Source organism: Anomaloglossus baeobatrachus, chromosome 6 (assembly GCF_048569485.1).
Source record: "Anomaloglossus baeobatrachus isolate aAnoBae1 chromosome 6, aAnoBae1.hap1, whole genome shotgun sequence".
Classification (NCBI taxonomy): domain Eukaryota; kingdom Metazoa; phylum Chordata; class Amphibia; order Anura; family Aromobatidae; genus Anomaloglossus; species Anomaloglossus baeobatrachus.
Genome location: NC_134358.1, coordinates 49,157,356 through 49,176,302, shown reverse-complemented (window position 1 = coordinate 49,176,302; position 18,947 = coordinate 49,157,356). Strand labels below are relative to the sequence as shown.

The 18,947-nt window shown below is 42.9% G+C and overlaps 1 protein-coding gene across 3 annotated transcripts in view; it reads left to right on the top strand.

Moving 5' to 3' along the window:
- Positions 1 to 18,947, top strand: part of COL14A1 (collagen type XIV alpha 1 chain) — a 248,413-nt gene that overhangs the window by 15,685 nt on the left and 213,781 nt on the right. For all 3 annotated transcript variants that reach the window (XM_075352910.1, XM_075352908.1, XM_075352907.1), the window contains exon 2: positions 12,624 to 12,739. In XM_075352910.1, coding sequence (XP_075209025.1) covers positions 12,652 to 12,739 — 88 coding nt within the window. In that variant the 5' untranslated portion in view covers positions 12,624 to 12,651. The remainder of the gene's footprint in view (positions 1 to 12,623; positions 12,740 to 18,947) is intronic.

Below are 18,947 nucleotides of genomic sequence, written 5' to 3'. Positions count from 1 at the left end.
ACAAGCAGACTAAGGACATGGATTACTGAAACCATGTCCTATGGTCTGATGAGAGCAAGTTAAACTTACCTGGTTCAGATGGTGTCAAGCGTGTGTAAGCGGGTTTGGGGTGGCAATTGTTGAAGAGGGGCTCTGTGTCCTCACCCCAGCATGGTACAGACAAGAGGGGTTGAGTGTGTGTAGACGTTTTACCTTGTCGCACTCGTACTTTTCGGCCACGGGCCGGTTTCTCATCATCTGGCGCACGCTGTGTGGTACCGCATTCAAAGTTATTAAGAATGAGACGACAATGGTTAAAAAAATTGCACGTTTCAAACACCATTCCACTTTGCTTGCGACAGGTTTCAAACTTGGTTTCTCACAAGGCATTAGCATCTTAGTACAGACCGGCTCTTCCGTTACGGCTGCAGCCACGTTCACATCAGCTACCAAGGAAGGAGGGAGAGGTTGGCTCATCTGTCTCTGGTTATCTACCACGCGGGGCAATGTTTATCTCTATTATTATTAGAGTACCCAGCACGGCCATGCTACTTCTCTGGGGTCACAAGGCCCCGTCACACGCTTCGATATATCGTGCGATCGCACGAGCGATCGCCCCCGCCCCCGTCGTTTGTGCATCACGGGCAATTCGTTGCCCGTGGCGCACAATGTCGTTAACCCCCGTCACACATACTTACCTACCTCACGACGTCGCTGTGGGCGGCGAACATCCTCTTCCTGAAGGGGGAGGGACGTTCGGCGTCACAGCGACGTCACACAGCGGCCGCCCAATAGAAGCGGAGGGGCGGAGATGAGCGGGATGTAACATCCCGCCCACCTCCTTCCTTCCGCATTGCCGGTGGGACGTAGGTAAGCTGTGTTCGTCGTTCCCGGGGTGTCACACATAGCGATGTGTGGTGCCGCAGGAACGATGAACAACATCGTACCTGTGGCAGCAGCGATATTAAGGAAAGGAGCGACGTGTCAACGATCACCGTTTTTGAACGATTTTGCGATCGTTGCTTGTCGCTCATTGGTGTCACACGCTGCGATGTCGCTACCGGCGCCGGATGTGCGTCACTAACGACGTGACCCCGACGATATATAGTTAGCGATGTCGCAGCGTGTAAAGCGGCCTTTAGAGTCTGTTCCCCTGTGCCAGTGGCCTTTACCTAGGCAGCCTATTTGTCTTCTCTAAAGGGTCCCTGTGACAAACTGATCTGCCACTGTTCACACTTGCCTGCTTGGTGAGGAAGCGCTTTCTTGTCCCTCATGGAGCTTAAGTTACAATCTGAATTCGGTCACCTCTGCTTCCTGCTGCACGTTACTTCTGCCTTAGCTTACCCTACACAACACTCCCTAAGTCAGGAAATATCCTTCACTGTAGTTCGGTTTCTACCATTAACCCTATCACCACTGACCCTGGTCATGAAACCTAATCCCTTCCTTACAACTAGGGAACCCGGCACTGGTGTCATCTAGTGGTGACTGGTAGCAATGCATCCACTCCCTGGGGATTGACCAAGTTACTACCACTATACATATAAATACACATTATACATTCACGTAAAAGCAATGACCTCTTCAGAAGAGTGCAGGTCGCAGACCACTCTCCTACACGTTTGTGGCGGCAACCAGGTGAGGAGTACCTAGACATGTGTATCCTGCCTAAAGTCAGGCATAGTGGTGGAAGTGTCATGGTATGGGGCTGCATGAGTGCTGCCGGCTGTGGAAAGCTACAGTTTATTGAGGGAACCATGAATGCCCCTGTGCCTTACTGAAAGGGAACCTGTCACCAGATTTGGCAACTATAAGCTACGGCCACCACCAGTGAGCTCTTCTATATAGTATTCTAGAATACTGTATAATGTAAAAATCACTTTTCTAAAACTCACTTAAGGGGCGGTCCAGTCCGATGGGTGTAGCTACTCTCAGGTCCGGTGCCTCCTCTCTGCGACGATCACCATCCTCTTTCTTCTGAGGCCCGTGTGCATAGTGCGTCCTACGTCATGCACAAAGGCCGGCATTGAGGTCCTGCGCAGGTGCACTTTGATATGCCCTGCTTAGGGTAGATCAAAGTATTGTAGTGCACATTCGAGGGCGGTCTTTTACCTTTCCTCGCGCCTGTGCATTACAGGACCTCAATGTTGGCTTGTGTGGATGACGTAGGACACGTCATTCATACTGGGCTGGGTAGAAGGAGGACAGAGATTGCAGCAGAGAGGAGGCACTGGACCGGACAGCATCGACACCTATCGGACCCGACAGCCCCCTAGGTGAATTTATAAAAGTGTTTTTTACATTATACAGAGCAGCCTGGGCTCTTATATACAGTATTCTGGAATACTGTATATAAGAGTTCAGTGGTGGTGGCCGCAGCTTATAGGCCCCAAACCTGGTGACAGGTTCCCTTGAAGCAAAGCATGAGCCACTCCTTTCATATTCCAACATGATACTGACCCCAAACTCACCTCCATTACAACCACTCTCTTACTAAAGAAACTGAGGGTAAAGGTGCTGGACTGGCCAATCGTCTCCAGACCTAAACCCTATGGAGCATCTGTGGGGTCTCCCAAATAGAAGGTGGAGGAGCGCAAAGTCTCTAACATCCACCAACTCCAGGATGTCATCATGGAGGATGGAAGAGGATCCAGAGGCTCCTGTGAAGCTCTGAGTGACCTCCATGCCCAAGAGAGTGCTGGAAAATAATGGTGGCCACACAAAATACAGGCACTTAGGGCACAATTTGACCATTTTCACTTTGGGGTGTATTTACCTTTTTTGCTATTGGTATAGACATAAATGGCTGTGTGTTGAGTTATTTAAAGGGCACCAAATTTACCCTGTTATACAAGCTGCACACTGACACTGTACATTGTATCACAGGGTCAGATCTTCTGTGTTGTCTTATGAGAACATATAATAAACTATATACCACACATGTGGAGGATGTACTCACTTTTGTGATATACTGTATATAAGATTATCTCAGCACAGAATCGTTTTTTAATCCCATCCAGCTGTGGAAATGATTATTATTCCAAGAATATTGATGAAAATGAACTTTAAAATTAACTTTGTATGTGGGGAAAACCCCTTTAAAATGGAAAACTCTTGTACGTAGTGTGCTGCCACTTGTAGGCTCTGTTCCAAAGTGTCAAGCCAGAGCGTGCAGACGCTCAGCGTTTGGCGTGGCACAAAGGTAACAATGGGAATGGTATAAAAAGAAGGCACTGGGGAGGGGACATCTCCTGCAAGTCACCTGAGTCTGTACCATGCACTCCCTGATGACCCTATATGGGTCCTTACCCCCGTCGCCACCGCGTGCCTAAGCCTTCGCTTGCCCTGAATTCACACCAGATAGTGACAAGGCCGTTGAGGACACTAGTCTCACCCCTGCAAATAACACGAGATAAGGGAGACAGAGGGAAAATAGACACAAAAGAAAAACATTCCAATGTAGCTAAACACCACAGCTGCAATAGTCACAACTCCTCAGCTTCTTCACGAGACAGGCTCCTACCAAAGTGGTCAGCATAGGAATGAGATTCTATAACTAACGTCAGATGATAAGACTTACATTTTTATAGCGAAGGGGAGTGCTCACAACAGAGCTGCACCTGAGATTACGAATACAAAGGACAGCCCGATAAGAAAGGTTCTTTAACCCCTACAGCACTAAAGAAAGTAGATTCACTCAAATGCAAATATAGACCTGCAAACAATAAGGCGTTGTGACCTTCTGGGCCCAGGTTTGTCAGCTGTCTTTGCAGAGCGGGACACATTTGTGGCACAAAGAGAAGCTCTAAATACCAAGAATTGTGCCGCCCTACCTGAATTTTGTTCATAGCACAGAGAATGAAGTGGACAATCCCCTTAAATGTTAGTAGACAGGTAAAATATAGAAAAAATAGAGTCTGGCTCACTTGTAGGTTTGGTGCCACCAAGGAAATGTAACAATATTGGAGAGTTAACTCGGGCACACAGAAAAAGATAAAGAAAGAACCGAGGTAATGCTTGAAATTCAGTTTGCTTGCTTTTATTGGTGCAAAGGGCAGAAAAAAGAGGTACACAATTCCAACGTTTCAGCCCCAATCTCGGGCCTTCGTCAGAGATAATCTGATATAAAACATGCAGAAAAGAAAAATATTTACAATCTCATAAAGATACATGATAATATCAAATGCTACCAAAGATTATACATGGTCAATATATCAATTGATATCAACAAGACAGATATACTGATACATAGAAAAACAAAGTCGAAAGGAATAATACATTCATTGTTTATCAATGGAAAAAATATTACTCATGGAAGAGGAGGAAAAACTCTCCCTAGGATAAACATCATAAGATTTATCGAAACCTCGTATATGTGACCACTAGTGGGGTAAATGAGTATTCTCATGTGTATAAAGTCCTGGGATGGATAATGGATGCATAGGAAGTAGATGAACATATCAAAAATCTAGCTTCAGCGAGGACTACATTTAGCACTTAGGAAAAGAGTATTACTCTACATGGAGAAGGAAAATAAGAAAATAAGAAGGAGAAGAGGAAGGACAAATGGAACAAAGGAGGAGGGAGGAGATACGTAGAGGAGGATGCGCAAGCAGCGGCCACAGGCAGCCAGTGAGTATAACGTATTGCATTAGGAGGGGAGGTCATGTGACAGGTGGGAAGCCGGATGTCCGATAGGTGGAACACAGGAATATGCCCTGAGCCGCACGCTCACCCATGCGCCGAAGGGCCCTAGGGCCGGTCGGCGCATGCCCAGGCGGCGACCACCGTAAGTGAAGGATTGTGAAGTGCTAACATCCGAGGAGTGAGTCGAGTGCATGCGCAGACCGGCTGCTGTATGCAGTCGCGACCGCGCACGCGCAGACGCACTCTCTCGTTGGTGGTGATGACAGGTGGTGCAGCCAGGATACTCGGTGCAGTGAGGAAGCCGTGTGTCGTTTACTGCGCCTGTAAAATAAAGGGAAATGTTATAGTAAAGTGTATACTAATAAAGATACAGAGAAAGAGGTCACAGTTTCTATAAGAAATATCAAAAAAGAGGTTGGGAAAAAAATAAACCCTTTAGCCTAATATATGTAATGGATAAGAATACTGAGTAATACTTTAAAGGGAGAAAGAGAATAGTATGAAAAAATCTCCCAAACGGGAAATAGGTAAAGATGTCCAAGAAATGACAGTAAGCGCATGAATAAAATGAATAAAAAATAAAAAAATTAAAATATAATAAGATGAAAATCATAAAAAAAGAAAAAGGAGGAAAAATAGATTAATAAAACACCTCGTATTCTCTGTTAAGTCCAAAAGGCTCAAGTGTTTGTAATGTGTAAATCCAGAAGGCCTCACGTTCCTTCAGCCTTTGTACCCTATTCCCTCCTCTCCTGGGTTGGGGCACATGTTCTAGGACTTGGTACCGCAACTGTGCCACTGTATGACCCATTTTTATGAAGTGGGCAGGAATCGGTAGGAGTGTCTTTCTTGCATCTTATCGTGGATTTATGTTTGCTTATCCTGTCTCGGATATGTTGGGTGGTCTCTCCAACATATACGAGACCACAGGGGCATTTGATGAGATATACACCAAACGCAGAGTCACAGGTAAAGAAGTCTCGTATGTGGAAGACCCTGCCAGTGCGGGGTGAGTAAATGTACTACCTTTCGTAAAGTTGGAACACTGAATACAATGCAAGCATGGGTAGTTCCCTTTTCGAATCGTCTGTAAGGTAGTTTGTCGTAATTACTTGATCTGAGAGCCAATGTCGGCTCTGACAAGGGTGTCTCTCAGATTTCTGGGTCGTTTATTGCAAAAGAGAGGTATATGCTGAAATTTGGGAATATTAAGGTAGGCTCTACCCAGTAAGGACCAATGTTTCAGAATAACCCCTTTTATATGAGCATGGAAAGGGTGATATGTTGCAACATATGTGGCTCTAGGGCCTTGTATGTGATTTTGTCGCCCTGTAGCAGAATCAAGTGTCGCTATCTTATGTGGGTATCCTCTTGTAATAAACTTGTTGCTCATCTCCGTACAGCGTGTCTCGCGTATGTCAGGGTCAGATACTATACGTTCGACTCTCATAATTTGTGACAGTTGCAATGCCTTTTTGATATGTTTAGGATGTGCACTGGTATAGTGCAGCAGACTATTCCTATCCGTGAGTTTTGTATAGAGGTCTATGTAATCTTACCATTATCTGATTTTAAGATTAGGATGTCCAGGAAATTCATTTTCTGTTTATTGGAATGTATATTAAATTGTAGGTTGGGTAAACAGCCATTCAAATCTGAGTAGAAAATGTCTAAATCTGATGCTCCGCCATGCCAGATCATAAAAATATCATCTATGTATCTGCGCCATGTGACTACGTGTGTAGTAAACATAGGGTGGGTGTAGACAAAGGTTTCCTCAATGTGCGCCATAAGGATGTTAGCGTATGGCGGTGCTACGTTCGATCCCATGGCGGTCCCTTTTGTTTGCAAGTAGAACTGATCCTCGAAGAGAAAGAAGTTATTGTGTAATACTGTCTCCAGGAGGTCAATAACAAACTTTTTTTGTTGAAAGGATAGTCTGTCATGTTTGTCCAGAAATAAATCAACCGCTACTATCCCTTGTTGATGGTTAATACTAGTATATAGACTATTTATGTCTAAAGTGACTAATATGGTAAGAAGGGGGAAGCTCTGCTACAACCATGTAATACGTTGGTGCTCAGAAAAAAATGTATAACATAATGCAAATATTTCTGGCACGCATAGGAAAAAGATATTTCAATATGATATTGAAGAATATTTTATTATCATATTCTGCAAAAGGAGTCAACCAAAATGCCAACGTTTCGGCTCACATTTGAGCCTTTTTCAAGTCATATATATCAAGAGGTAGACAAGCACAAAAATAGATGCTTGGCAGAATATGAGCTTAGGATAACAAATACCAGAGGATGGGATGCTACCCTGCTACCAGACAGCCAGCACACCGGACACAGTTCCATTTGCACCCAGCCTGCTGTCTTTCCAGGCACCATTACCTATTCACCCTGGTCTCCTATGACTTACCCCTGCCTCATCCCATCCTCTGGTATTTGTTATCCTTAGCTCATATTCTGCCAAGCATCTATTTCTGTGCTTATCTACCTCTTGATATATATGCTTTGAAAAAGGCTCAAATGTGAGCCGAAACGTTGGCATTTTGGTTGACTCCTTTTGCAGAATATGATAATAAAATATTCTTCAATATCATATTGAAATATTTTTTTCCTATGCGTGCCAGAAATATTAGTATTATATAAAGTGACTAATATGTCGTCAGGGGAAATATCATTGAGCAGCCTGAGAAGTTGAAGAAAGTCATTAGTATCTTTAATGTATGAAGGAATTAGTGGTATCATGGGATTTAGAATTTTTTCTAATGTAAAGGCCAAGGGCGACAAAATGGACTCAGTGGAGGCCACAATAGGACGTCCCGGTGTTTGGTTCAAGTTTTTGTGTGTCTTGAGTAGTGTATAGAACACGGGTATAATGGGAAAATCCTTCATTAGAAATTCTGATAGTTTCTTGTTTATGATACCGAGTCCCGAGTATTCCTCTATGAGATGTTTGATAAGATCTCTAATTCTGGGTGTGGGATCACGGGGAATGGGTGTATAGGTGGTATGGTCTTCTAACTGGCCCTGAATTTCAGAGATATAGTAAGATTTGTCCATCACCACAATGTACCCCTCCTTTGTCAGCTGGCTTAATAACCAGTTTCTGATTATTTTTAAGGCCCTTTAGAGCCTGGGTTTCTTCAGGTGTGAGATTGTTGCTAATATGTAAGTGACCACTTTTGATGTCATTTATGACTTTCTTCGTGTCAGTATTGACTAAACCAATAAAGGTTTTTACAGGATGATACATTTTAGGGGGTTGAAAGGTACTTGGAATTGTCAAATTAAGATCTTTTAATCAGAATGTTTCTGGATTGGGTTCTGATGGGATGTTGGTGTTAGAGTCTAATGTTTGAAAATGTGTTTTCAGTCTAAGGGACCTAAAAAACCGTCTCAGTACTTGATCAATGGTGAACCCGTCGAATGTCGACGTGGGGCAAAACGAGAGTCCCTTCTGTAATATGTTTGACTCTGTGGGTGACAGGTGAAAGGATGAAATGTTATACAGGATGTTGGTCCTACCTGTGATCCAGTCGTGACTTTGTGAGGGGCCCCTTGGTTTCCTTTTACCCCTCCTCGTCTTTCTCTTTGGGGACAACGTAGTCCTAAAAAAGAAGAAGATGATCCTCGAGATTGGCTATGATCACTGTCCGAGCTATTATGTCCCATAATAGGATTGTCGTTGATCCTGGGGTTCTTGGAATTGCCATTTATAAATGCGTTTTTTTAGATAGTCCTCTTGGTCCCTTATAAATTTAGATCTCTTGCGATCCTGTAGAGTTTTTCTGAAATCCATAATCGACTCCTGCGTTCGTGTTTTCATGTTGTTCCACTCAGTTGATGGAAGTGTGTTGGCTAGTTGATCCTCGATGCTATTAATTTTTTGACTGGTATCCCTTAATTCTTGTTGTAAAAAGTCAATAGTAAGAATAATGATGTCCATCGAGCACTTATTTAATATGCTCTCAAATTTATCGCAGTAGGCGGTATTGTTGGCAAATAACGTAGGGCGAAGAGGAATCCGCAAACCGCGGGGTATCCTTTTGGCTTTATGGTATTCTGCCAGAGTTGTTGAATGTAATTCAATTGCTGTTTGTTTCCCAAGAATTTTCTCATAGTCTCTTGTTTTGGTTTCCTCAGCCGGGATAGATAAAAAGGTATTTGAAGTAGTAACCTTTGCCACAATAGAAGAGGTTTCCTCCTCATTAAATGACAGGGTGGAAAAAGACATCTCGTGAATATTAGAACGTTAAATATAGGAGCTCAGACTAAAAATAGTCAATATAGAAAAAATAGAGTCTGGCTCACTTGTAGGGTTGATGCCACCGAGGAAATGTAACAATATTGGAGAGTTAACTCGGGCACACAGAAAAGGAAAAATAAAGAACCGAGGTAATGCTTGAAATTCAGTTTGCTTGCTTTTATTGGTGCAAAGGTCAGAAAAAAAGAGGTACACAATTCCAACGTTTTGGCCCCAATCTCGGGCCTTCGTCAGAGATAATCTGATGTAAAACATACAGAAAAGAAAAATATTTACAATCTCATAAAGATACATGATAATATCAAAGGGTACCAAAGATTATACATGGTCAATATATCAATTGATATCAACAAGATAGATATACTGATACATAGAAAAACAAAGTCGAAAGGAATAATACGTTCATTGTTTATCAATGGAAAAAATATTACTCATGGAAGAGGAGGAAAAACTCTCCCTAGGATAAACATCATAAGATTTATCGAAACCTCGTATATGTGACCACTAGTGGGGTAAATGAGTATTCTCATGTGTATAAAGTCCTGGGATGGATAATGGATGCCTAGGAAGTAGATGAACATATCAAAAATCTAGCTTCGGCGAGGACTACATTTAGTATTTAGGAAAAGAGTATTTCTCTATATGGAGAAGGAAAATAAGAAAATAAGAAGGAGACGAGAAAGGACAAAGGAGGAGGGAGGAGATACGTAGAGGAGGATACAAAAGGGAAAAAAGGAAAGAAATGTAGGGAAGAAAGAAAAGAAAAACATGAAAGAAAGCGAAAATAAAGGGGGGGGAATGGAAGAAAAGAAAAGGGAGAGTATATGGAGTAAGAGAAGGCAGATTGATGAAGTGATAGAATGACTACCTTTGCTATTCACCAATGTTAATATATTGATAAAGGATCAAACCGTCTGAAGTGTTATGACTTAGACGTCTGGAGCCAAAAAATCCACCAGGAAGTCGCTATAGTAGAGATGTAGAAATAAAAGCAACAGTTCTTAATGTTAGGGGGATGATATCATATTCTGATCCCTTTATGGTATAAATAAGAAAAAGGGAAGGATAAGATAAGTATTACATACCGTGTATGTTTGTAAAAATATATATATGTATTGGACTAGAGGAATGGATAAATATCCTTGCAGTCTGGATAAGGCATATGACAGGTACGCTCCTTAGATGTGGATCTAGGGATATATACATATATATATGTCCCGATATATAGACAAAATAAATTAAGGGAAATATACCAAAGCGAAATCCCCTCATCATAGGGGTAAAAAAGAATATAGAGTATTACATACCGGTATATGTGGGAGCAATGTATTGCAAATCAAGGATAAGGACAATGTCCCTTCAGGCTGGAGTGGAGATGTGGCAGAATCTATGAATATATGTGTACATACATAAATAAGAGTTTATCATAGATCAAGAAGAAATATGACAGAGTAATAAAGATATGAGGTAATTCACAAACCATTGTGTGCAGATCATGAGCAAAGGTATAACCAGAAAACTGGTAAAAGGTGTGAGTTACATGCCTATGAAAGAGAGTGTAGAGATTAAGTAATGGAGAAAGTGAGAAACAAAAAATAAGACAAAGAGCAGAAAAGTCCAGTGAATGGTCGCTACCTGTACTCCAAAGGTGAGAGAATGTGTGTGGAATGGATGTGGATTCGGTCTCCACGTGCAGTCCTGTGGTGCACATTGTGATGTAAGGCCCGCCCTTTTAAATGGTGTGAATCAGTCTAATGTGACCTGCTCCGTGCCGGATATTCTGTGTATGGAACGCTTGGCTGTGCTGTGAACCGCACGTTCGCCCATGCGCGGAGAGGCCGGGTGGGCCGGTCGGCGCATGCGCAAGCAGCGGCCACAGGCGGCCAGTGAGTATAACGTATTGCATTAGGAGGGGAGGTCATGTGACAGGTGGGAAGCCGGATGTCCGATAGGTGGAACGCAGAAATATGCCCTGATCCACACACTCACTCATGCGCAGAACGCTGGAGGAAGAGGGGAAAGTGCGGTCATGAGGTTATGGGCACTTGCTGATGACACTCACAGCGCCGCCCATAACCTCGTGCCTGCGCAAAACGTCACCAGCGGTCACACGTGCATACAGTGCACAGTCCCGCTACAGTCGCACAGCGCATGCGCGGGACCACGGGCGCCCAGGGGCGGCGTCCTGAGATATGAAATTCAGCGTTGGGGGGTGGTGTAAATCTGCTGGAGGAACAGCAACGGTCAGCAGAGAGCCCGCCCCCATGGACGATTTACAAAATTTACATAGCAAAAGGTACAAGTTTATAAAGTATTTAATTTGGTTTAAAAGGGGCCACAAAAAGTACAGGAACCTGCTAGAATGCAGCCCAGGAGCTGCAGAGGGGGAAACATTTAGGATTTCTGATGACAGGTTCCCTTTAACACTCCAATATAGTAGACAGGTAAAGGCATACAGCCACCATGACAGGTAGAGGCTGCAGTACACAATGAGCATCAGTAGAGGGCAGCAGAGAGGGCAGAGTGACAGATAAGATACCTAAAATATAATACAGTAGTAGAAAAACTGTAAAATGGAACAAAGTGAGGATGCAAAAATAAGTCTAGGGAAACACAAGGAACATGCTGAGAGTTGCAATTGTTTAACAACTGGCGAGCCAGAGGTTGGTTGTCTGATGGGGAATTTGACTCAGGTGCAGTACCGATTCCATTATTCGAGTAGATCTAATTTTCCATAGTTAATGGTGAATTGAAAAGTCAGGCGTAAGGGGAAGAAGGGGCTCATAAGTGCAGAAAGAAGCAGATTTCTCTAAGACATATTGCAAAGTTTCATATATTATTCATTTTTTATGTGTCTGAACTATTGATTTGTGAAAAGTTTGCTGAAAGTACAAACATTTATCCTTAAGGAGCATTTGTAATAACCCCAAGAGTGCCCTAGACCATGAGGGATGTTGTAATTATTCCTCTGTCCTGAGAATATGTTTGGTTTTTTAATGAGAAAAGGTAATTTACACGTTTGATGTTGAATGGGTGTCCAGACAATGGCGTCTGTGTCTGTCCCTGATTGGGGGGCGGGGGCTCATCCCCCAGACCCAAAGGAAAGAAACTTCCTGTATATAATTGTAAGACATCAGGAACTTGACACCTTCAGAAACACTTTTTCCCAGCAAATATAGGGTTAATGTGCAGGTAATTAGCATTTACATCATGACTGGGCTGGATTACTGGAGAAAAAGCCACAGGGAGAAAATGAAGTTCTATTCTCCCTGCAGCCGCTTGTTCCCAGTTATTGTGGTGAAGCAGTCAGCGCTTACAGTCATCTCTCACTGCATTGTGAACGCAGCTGCAATCACTCCCCGGCACACTGATTGACTGCCTGCTCTGCTGTCTGTGTGCAGCATATGTGTGCAGTGCAGGCTGTCAATCAAAGTATCGGGGAGTGATTACAGCCATGTTCACCGTATAGTGAGCAGTGACTTTAATCACACTCTTCACTACCCCAATGACTGGAAGCAAGTGGCTGCAGGTAGAATGGAAGTTCATTTTCACCCTGCAGCTGCTGCTCATGTAATGTATCTAGTTATTAACCCGATATCTGCAAGTGAATAGCATTTCTGAAGGTGACGAATTCCCTTTAATTGAGATAGCTCACTTGGGTACCAAAAAGAAACTGTCCTTAGCTTATTCAGCCCTAATTTATATGTATTTATTTGCAGACTTACTGACTGGGTGCCTGAGGATAAAATGAGGACGCAGCACAGCGCGCACACCATGGTCTTTGTGTCGCTTCTTGCGGTGACATTTTTCTTATCCAATCTTGGACAGAGTCAAGGTAATGGGCATTATATATATATTTTTTTTTTTATATTTATTTTTTTTTTTATATATATATATCTGGCTTATATCTCGCTCGTTATCTGGTGTGCAGAGGTCATAAGTTTACCCATAGCTGAATATATTTGTATGTAAATGCTCATATCCAACATATTCCTTTCACAAGATGTAATAACCAGTATTTCATTACAGGGCTCCTGATCACTTCTGTAATATCATTTTTGCTATTGTTAATATATTTATTAGTTTATGAATGATATAAGATTATACTGTACATTTATGTTGCCTTTGTACCTGTCATCACTTAATATATTCAATATCGGTCGATTGACTTGGTTTAACCTTTATTTTTTGCAGGACCGATGTTGCCTTCGCTTCATAAAACCCTTTTTTTTGCAGCATTTTTCATCATTTTGTGATTTTTTTTGTGCATGCAAAGTTTGAGTTTATATATTGGGGGGAATTTGGCTTTTCTGATTGTGTCTGTATGGATCATGGCTATAGAATAGTATACGGCTGTGGAGTGTATGTTACAGGGAATCTGTCACCAGGTTTTTCCCTTATAAGCTGCAGTGAGCTCTTAGGCTATCTCTGTCTGTCGATCGGTCAGTTACTCCCTCTCTCCCTCTCTCATACTCACCGATCACCGGCGCGGGACTGCACGGCTGTCACACTGCTCCAGCGGCTTCTCCTGCTTCTGAAAGTGCCGGCCACTCATTAGGCCAGCTCATTCACTGCTTAACCCGCCCACCGGCGCCTATGATTGGTTGCATTCAGACGCACCCCATGCTGAGTGACAGCTGTCTCACTGCAACCAATCATAGTCGCCGGTGGGCAGGTCTATATCGTGCAGTAAAATAAATAATTAAAAAGAAAATATATGCGGTCCACCCCCAGTTGATACCAGCCAAGATAAAGCTACACAGCTGGGGGCTGGTATTCTCAGACTTGGGAGGCCTATCGTTTTTATGCTGCCCCCCAAGCCTAAAAATATCAGCCAGCTGCCGCCCGGAATTGCCGCATCCATTAGATGCAACAGTCCTGGGACCTTACCCGCCTCTTCCCGAATTGTCCTGGTGCATTGGCAATCGGGGTAATAAGGAGTTAATGGCAGCCCATAGCTTCCTCTAAGACCAAGGTTAATCATGGCAGGCGTCTAAGATACACCCCCATGATTAACCTGCAAGTGAAAGAAAAAAAACACATACACCCAAAAAATCCTTTATTTGGAATAAAAGACAGAAAAAACACCCTCTTTCACCACTTTATTAATCCCCAAATACCCCTCCAGGTCCGACATAATCCACACGAGGTCCCACAAAGCTTTCAGCTGTGCTACATCGGAAGCTGACAGCGAGCGGCCACAGAGCACGACCGTTAGCTGTGAGCTCCACGGAGCAACTGAAGTGAGTCGCGCTATCAGTGGTGATGTCACTCAGGTTAACCGCGGCCATAGTCCTCCAACTGTGACCGCAAATCATCCGAGTGACTGAAGTGAGCCACGAGATCAGCGGTGCCCTCAGGTGGAGGACTTCAGCTGTGACCTCGGGTAACCTGAGTGACGGCACTGCTGCTCACGTGGCTCACTTCAGTCACTCAGGAAACAGAGCCACGCCATGACAGTGAACTCGGGTTAAGCTCCGACGTCACTGCTGCGGACCCCGCACTACTGCCTGTGTCCTGCCACTGACCTCAGAGGTTCATCCGAATTCATGACAGCACACAGACACAGAGCAGCATGATGACAATGAAGTGGGTGAAGTTCATCTGAGTTCATTCTCTTTGTGCGCCTCTGTCTCTGTCTGTCTCTGCTGTCAGTGGGCAGTCATGCTCTACGGGACAGGGATGTAGCAGAGCTGAATCGCCGTGGGACCGCACTGTCAAAAATGCATCAAAAACGCATTTAAAACGTATGCAAAACGCATCCAAAATGCATGCATTTTGGATGCATTTTTTTTGTCAAACGCAGTGTTTACAGTTGTCAAAGTCTGCCAGAAGGTGCATTTTTTTGTCAAATCAAAAACACAGCGTGCAGACATACCCTTAATATACATCATTCTAGAATACTGTATATAAGAGCCCAGGCCGCTCTGTAGAACGTAAAAAACCCCATTGTAATACTCACCTAGGGGGTGGTCCGGTCCAATGGTTGTTACTGGTCTCGGTCCGGCGCCTCCTCCATCTTGTGCCATCGCCGTCCTCCTTCCCAGCCCCACGTGCATGACGCGTCCTCCTTCCCAGCCCAGCGTCCTGCGACATTTACACACAAGCTGGCATTGTGCTCCTGCGCAGGCGCACTGTGATCTTCCTAGCTGAGGGCAGAGCAAAGTACTGTAGTGCACATGCGCGGGCGGCCTTTGACCTTTTCTCGTGCCTGCGCATTACATTATTTTGCTCTACCCTAACCTTACAGCATAGAACTGTCTTCTTAGTTCACAATACAATTAAATGGTCTCTGTAGTTTTAATACATTTTGCATAAATCAATAATACAGGTGAATCTAAGAAGCCTTATAATACAGAGCTTCTTTCTCCACTTATGATCTGTTTCTTCCCTTCCCTCCGCCTCCTGAACTTATCCATTTTGAAAAAATATCTAGCTCCAATCCTTCTTAGTCAGAGCTAGGTAGACAGCTAGCTCACTGAAGTGTCAGGTTATAAAATTTATTAAACTCTATGGAAAGAAATAAGCTTCTTTATCCACTTATGAGCAACTTCTTCACCTTCCCCTACCTCCTGAACGTATCTTCTACTCTCAAAAAAAATCCAGCTCAAATCCTTCTTAGTCAGAGCAAGGGAGACAGTCAGCTCACTGAAGTGTCAGGTTAGAGAGTTTATTAAACTGTATGAAAAGAAAAAAAAGCTTCTTTCTCCACTTATGAGCCACTTCTCCTTCCTCTGCCTCTTGAACTTATCTTCTACTCTGAAAAATCCATCTCAAATGCTTCTCTTAGTCAGAGCAAGGTGGATAGCCAGCTCACTGAAGTGTCAGGTTACATGGTCTAATAAACTCTATGGAGAGAAATAAGCTTCTTTCTCCACTTATGGGCCACTTCTTCCTCTTCCCCTACCTCTTGAACTTATCTTCTACTTTGAAAAAATCCAGCTCAAATCCTTCTTGGTCAAAGGAAGACTGACAGGGAACTTAATGATTCTCAGTCTATTAAACTTTATCGATACCTTATCAGAAAATGAAGCTTCTTTCTCCACTTATGAGCCACTTCTCCTTCCTCTGCCTCCTGAACTTATCTTCTACTCCGAAAAAAATCCAGCTCAAATCCTTCTTGGTCAAAGGAAGGCTGACAGGGAACTTAATGATTCTGAGTCTATTAAACTTTGTGGATACCTTATTAGAAAATGAAGCTTCATTCTCCACTTATGAGCCACTTCTTTCTGTCCCCATTCCCAGCTGCTGAACTTATTAACTGAAAAAAACTGCTGAGGTTTTCAGGTTACAGAGTCTATTAAACTCAAAGGAGAGGGAAGGGGGAAAGGAGAGTGAGGAGGAGCACTCAGCACCATGACAGACCAGGCGGATACAGATAGATAGTGCTGTCGGAACCCCACCTATCTGACCTTGATGGCCCATTTATGCCTGGGAATAGTACTTTTTAGTGACAAGATTGCAACTTTGTTTTCACACCCCTTTCAAGGGTTGCACCAGTTGGTGCAAGTATCCTTTCAGATAAATGGCATGATTCGATATAACACAAGGCAAAATAGAGCAGGTCTTCCAGAGAGAGTGGTGCCCTTTGTAACCCCTCTCATCCATAACCCAATGGGCAGGCAACTAAATGATGAGGCGACTAATCTGGAGACCTCACTTGATTAACTCTAAATTTTATGAACACGTTATATGAACTATGGGTTTTGTAGGTTCACATTTCCGTTGTTTTAAATCTGTCAGGTCCGTCAGCAACGGATCCGTAGTTTTTTAGATGTCAACTGACGCAATGGATGTGTTTTTCACAGGATTCCGTTCACAGGAATCCTGTGAAAAAAATGATCCGTCGTGTCTGTTACATCCGCTGTGCGTCCGTTTTTTGATGGATCCGTCGTGATCCGTTTGTGTTTGGGACAGCCCAGTGGGTGTGCCAAACATGCTGGGCATGCTCAGTAGAGCATGACGGAATCCAGCACCATAGACATTCATTATAGCTTGTGACGGATTGTGACGGATTCCTGCGCGGTGCGTTAATTTTGACGGCCCAAAAAAACGTTACATCTGCGTTGTTTCCGCCCGGCGGTCAGTCCAAAGACGACTGATGCGCCGCGAAGCGGATGCAACACAAGGTCATCAGTCGCAATCCGCCACTCATGCAAGTCTATGGGAAACAACAGAATCCGCCAAACGGATTCCGTTGTTTACCAGAGCCGCGGATTGTGACTGATACAAATTGACGGAAATGTGAACCTAGCCTTAGAAGTTTAATCTTTCATAACCGCGATATCCACATTGTCTGGACATAAATCTGCGGGGCTTTATTTCGAGTCGTGGATGCCCCCAGTGTAAAGTTGATTTCCCAGATTGTAAAAGTTGGACGGAATTATTTTTTGTTGTTGTTGTTGTTCTTCAAAATACATTTCAATCTTCCCACAATTCTGCATTGGTCCGAGAAAAATGTCATTATGCCTACAAAATATTTTGGTGTCCAACAATGGGTCACTACAGGTCAAACCTGAAGGAGTTTCCTGCTGTTGAAGGGTGTGTAGAGATTTGCGCAGTAATCTTTAGTGTTATCTCATTGTGGCAGTATCCTAGTTGTTTTTTTTTTCCCTCTCATTCCATTCTTCTTTTCCTTTTCTCGTTAGTTCTGCTATTCATCAGACATCTGAAAAGGCAATATAGACACATTGATTAAGCGCATCTTCATTTTGTATACACATATTGGTGCTCGGATCCCGCCAAGACCCTAAAAAGTTGGTGGTATTTTTTATTTTTTGATAATGAATCTCATTTTCACATTTTTCACATTCAAAAACAATTTTTTAGAAAGTTTTTTAAAATTAAAAAAGTTTTCATATCATGTGTATCATATTAAAGGAAGTTGTATGGTTACCAATGTCTGTTATATCTTGTTTTTTTTTTTTGTTTTTTTTTTTCACTGATAAGGAGCCCGCCAGTTTTCCGACTGGGAGGAGGTCCTATGACGGATGGCTTGGGATATATATGTTACCGGCAATGTGTAAAAACAGGCATTTTATGGAATACCTAGGCAATGTATACAATGCCTGAAATGGGTCGTCAAAGTATGAAATAAATCAGATGTTCATACATTTCCTAATCATTCTATAGAATACCTAACTGACAAACAGGCGGAGTGGAGAATACTACAGGGGTGGTCCGTCCAAAAGTAGGGGGACAGAGCAGGCAGCAGCAGATCTGTGAAACTGGCTCAGTTGCCCTTAGCAAATGCCTTTGTGTAAAAAAAAAAATGAAGTGCAATTCAAAATGCCATTCTAGCCTCCTGTGCTGCAACAAATAGTCGGGAATGACACTTCTGATTCCTTTTTTTTTTTCCCAGCAAAGGTATCCTGTTGTTGATTTTGCATTTCTTCTTTCATGTTTTTGACTGTTTGTTACTAAAGACTAATAGTCAAGAATAACACTTCTGTTTCTTTGTGTTTTCCCCAATGAAGATATCCTGTTGCTCATTTAGGATTTCTTCTTTCATTAGTTTTTTGACTGTTTGTTACTTCTTTCATTAGTTTTTTGACTGTTTGTTACTAAAGACTTTTCCAATCTGGGCATTATATTAGACTTTGCCTGGGCAGTTCTTGTCATTCTTTATAATACCTAGACATTTTATGTAATGGCTAACTTTTCCAATCTGGGCACCTAGACATTTTATATAATGGCTAACTTTTCCAATCTGGCCCTTTCATTATAATACCTAGACATTTTATGTAATGGCCAACTTTTCCAGTCTGGCCATTATTATCAGACTTTGCCTGAGCAGTTCTTGTTATTCTTTATAATACCTAGACATGTTATGTAATTCCTAGTAAACGTATAGAACAACGCAGATATTTCATACCTTGTCTGAAAATGACAGGGATTGTATACATTGCCTAGGTATTCTATAGAATGTCGGGTTTCATACATTGCCTGTAACATATATACCTGCTCTTGTTTTTCCCTCATTGTATATTGTCCCTGTCTGTTATATACTGTCCTGAGGAAGGGGGCTGAGACCCCTGAAATGC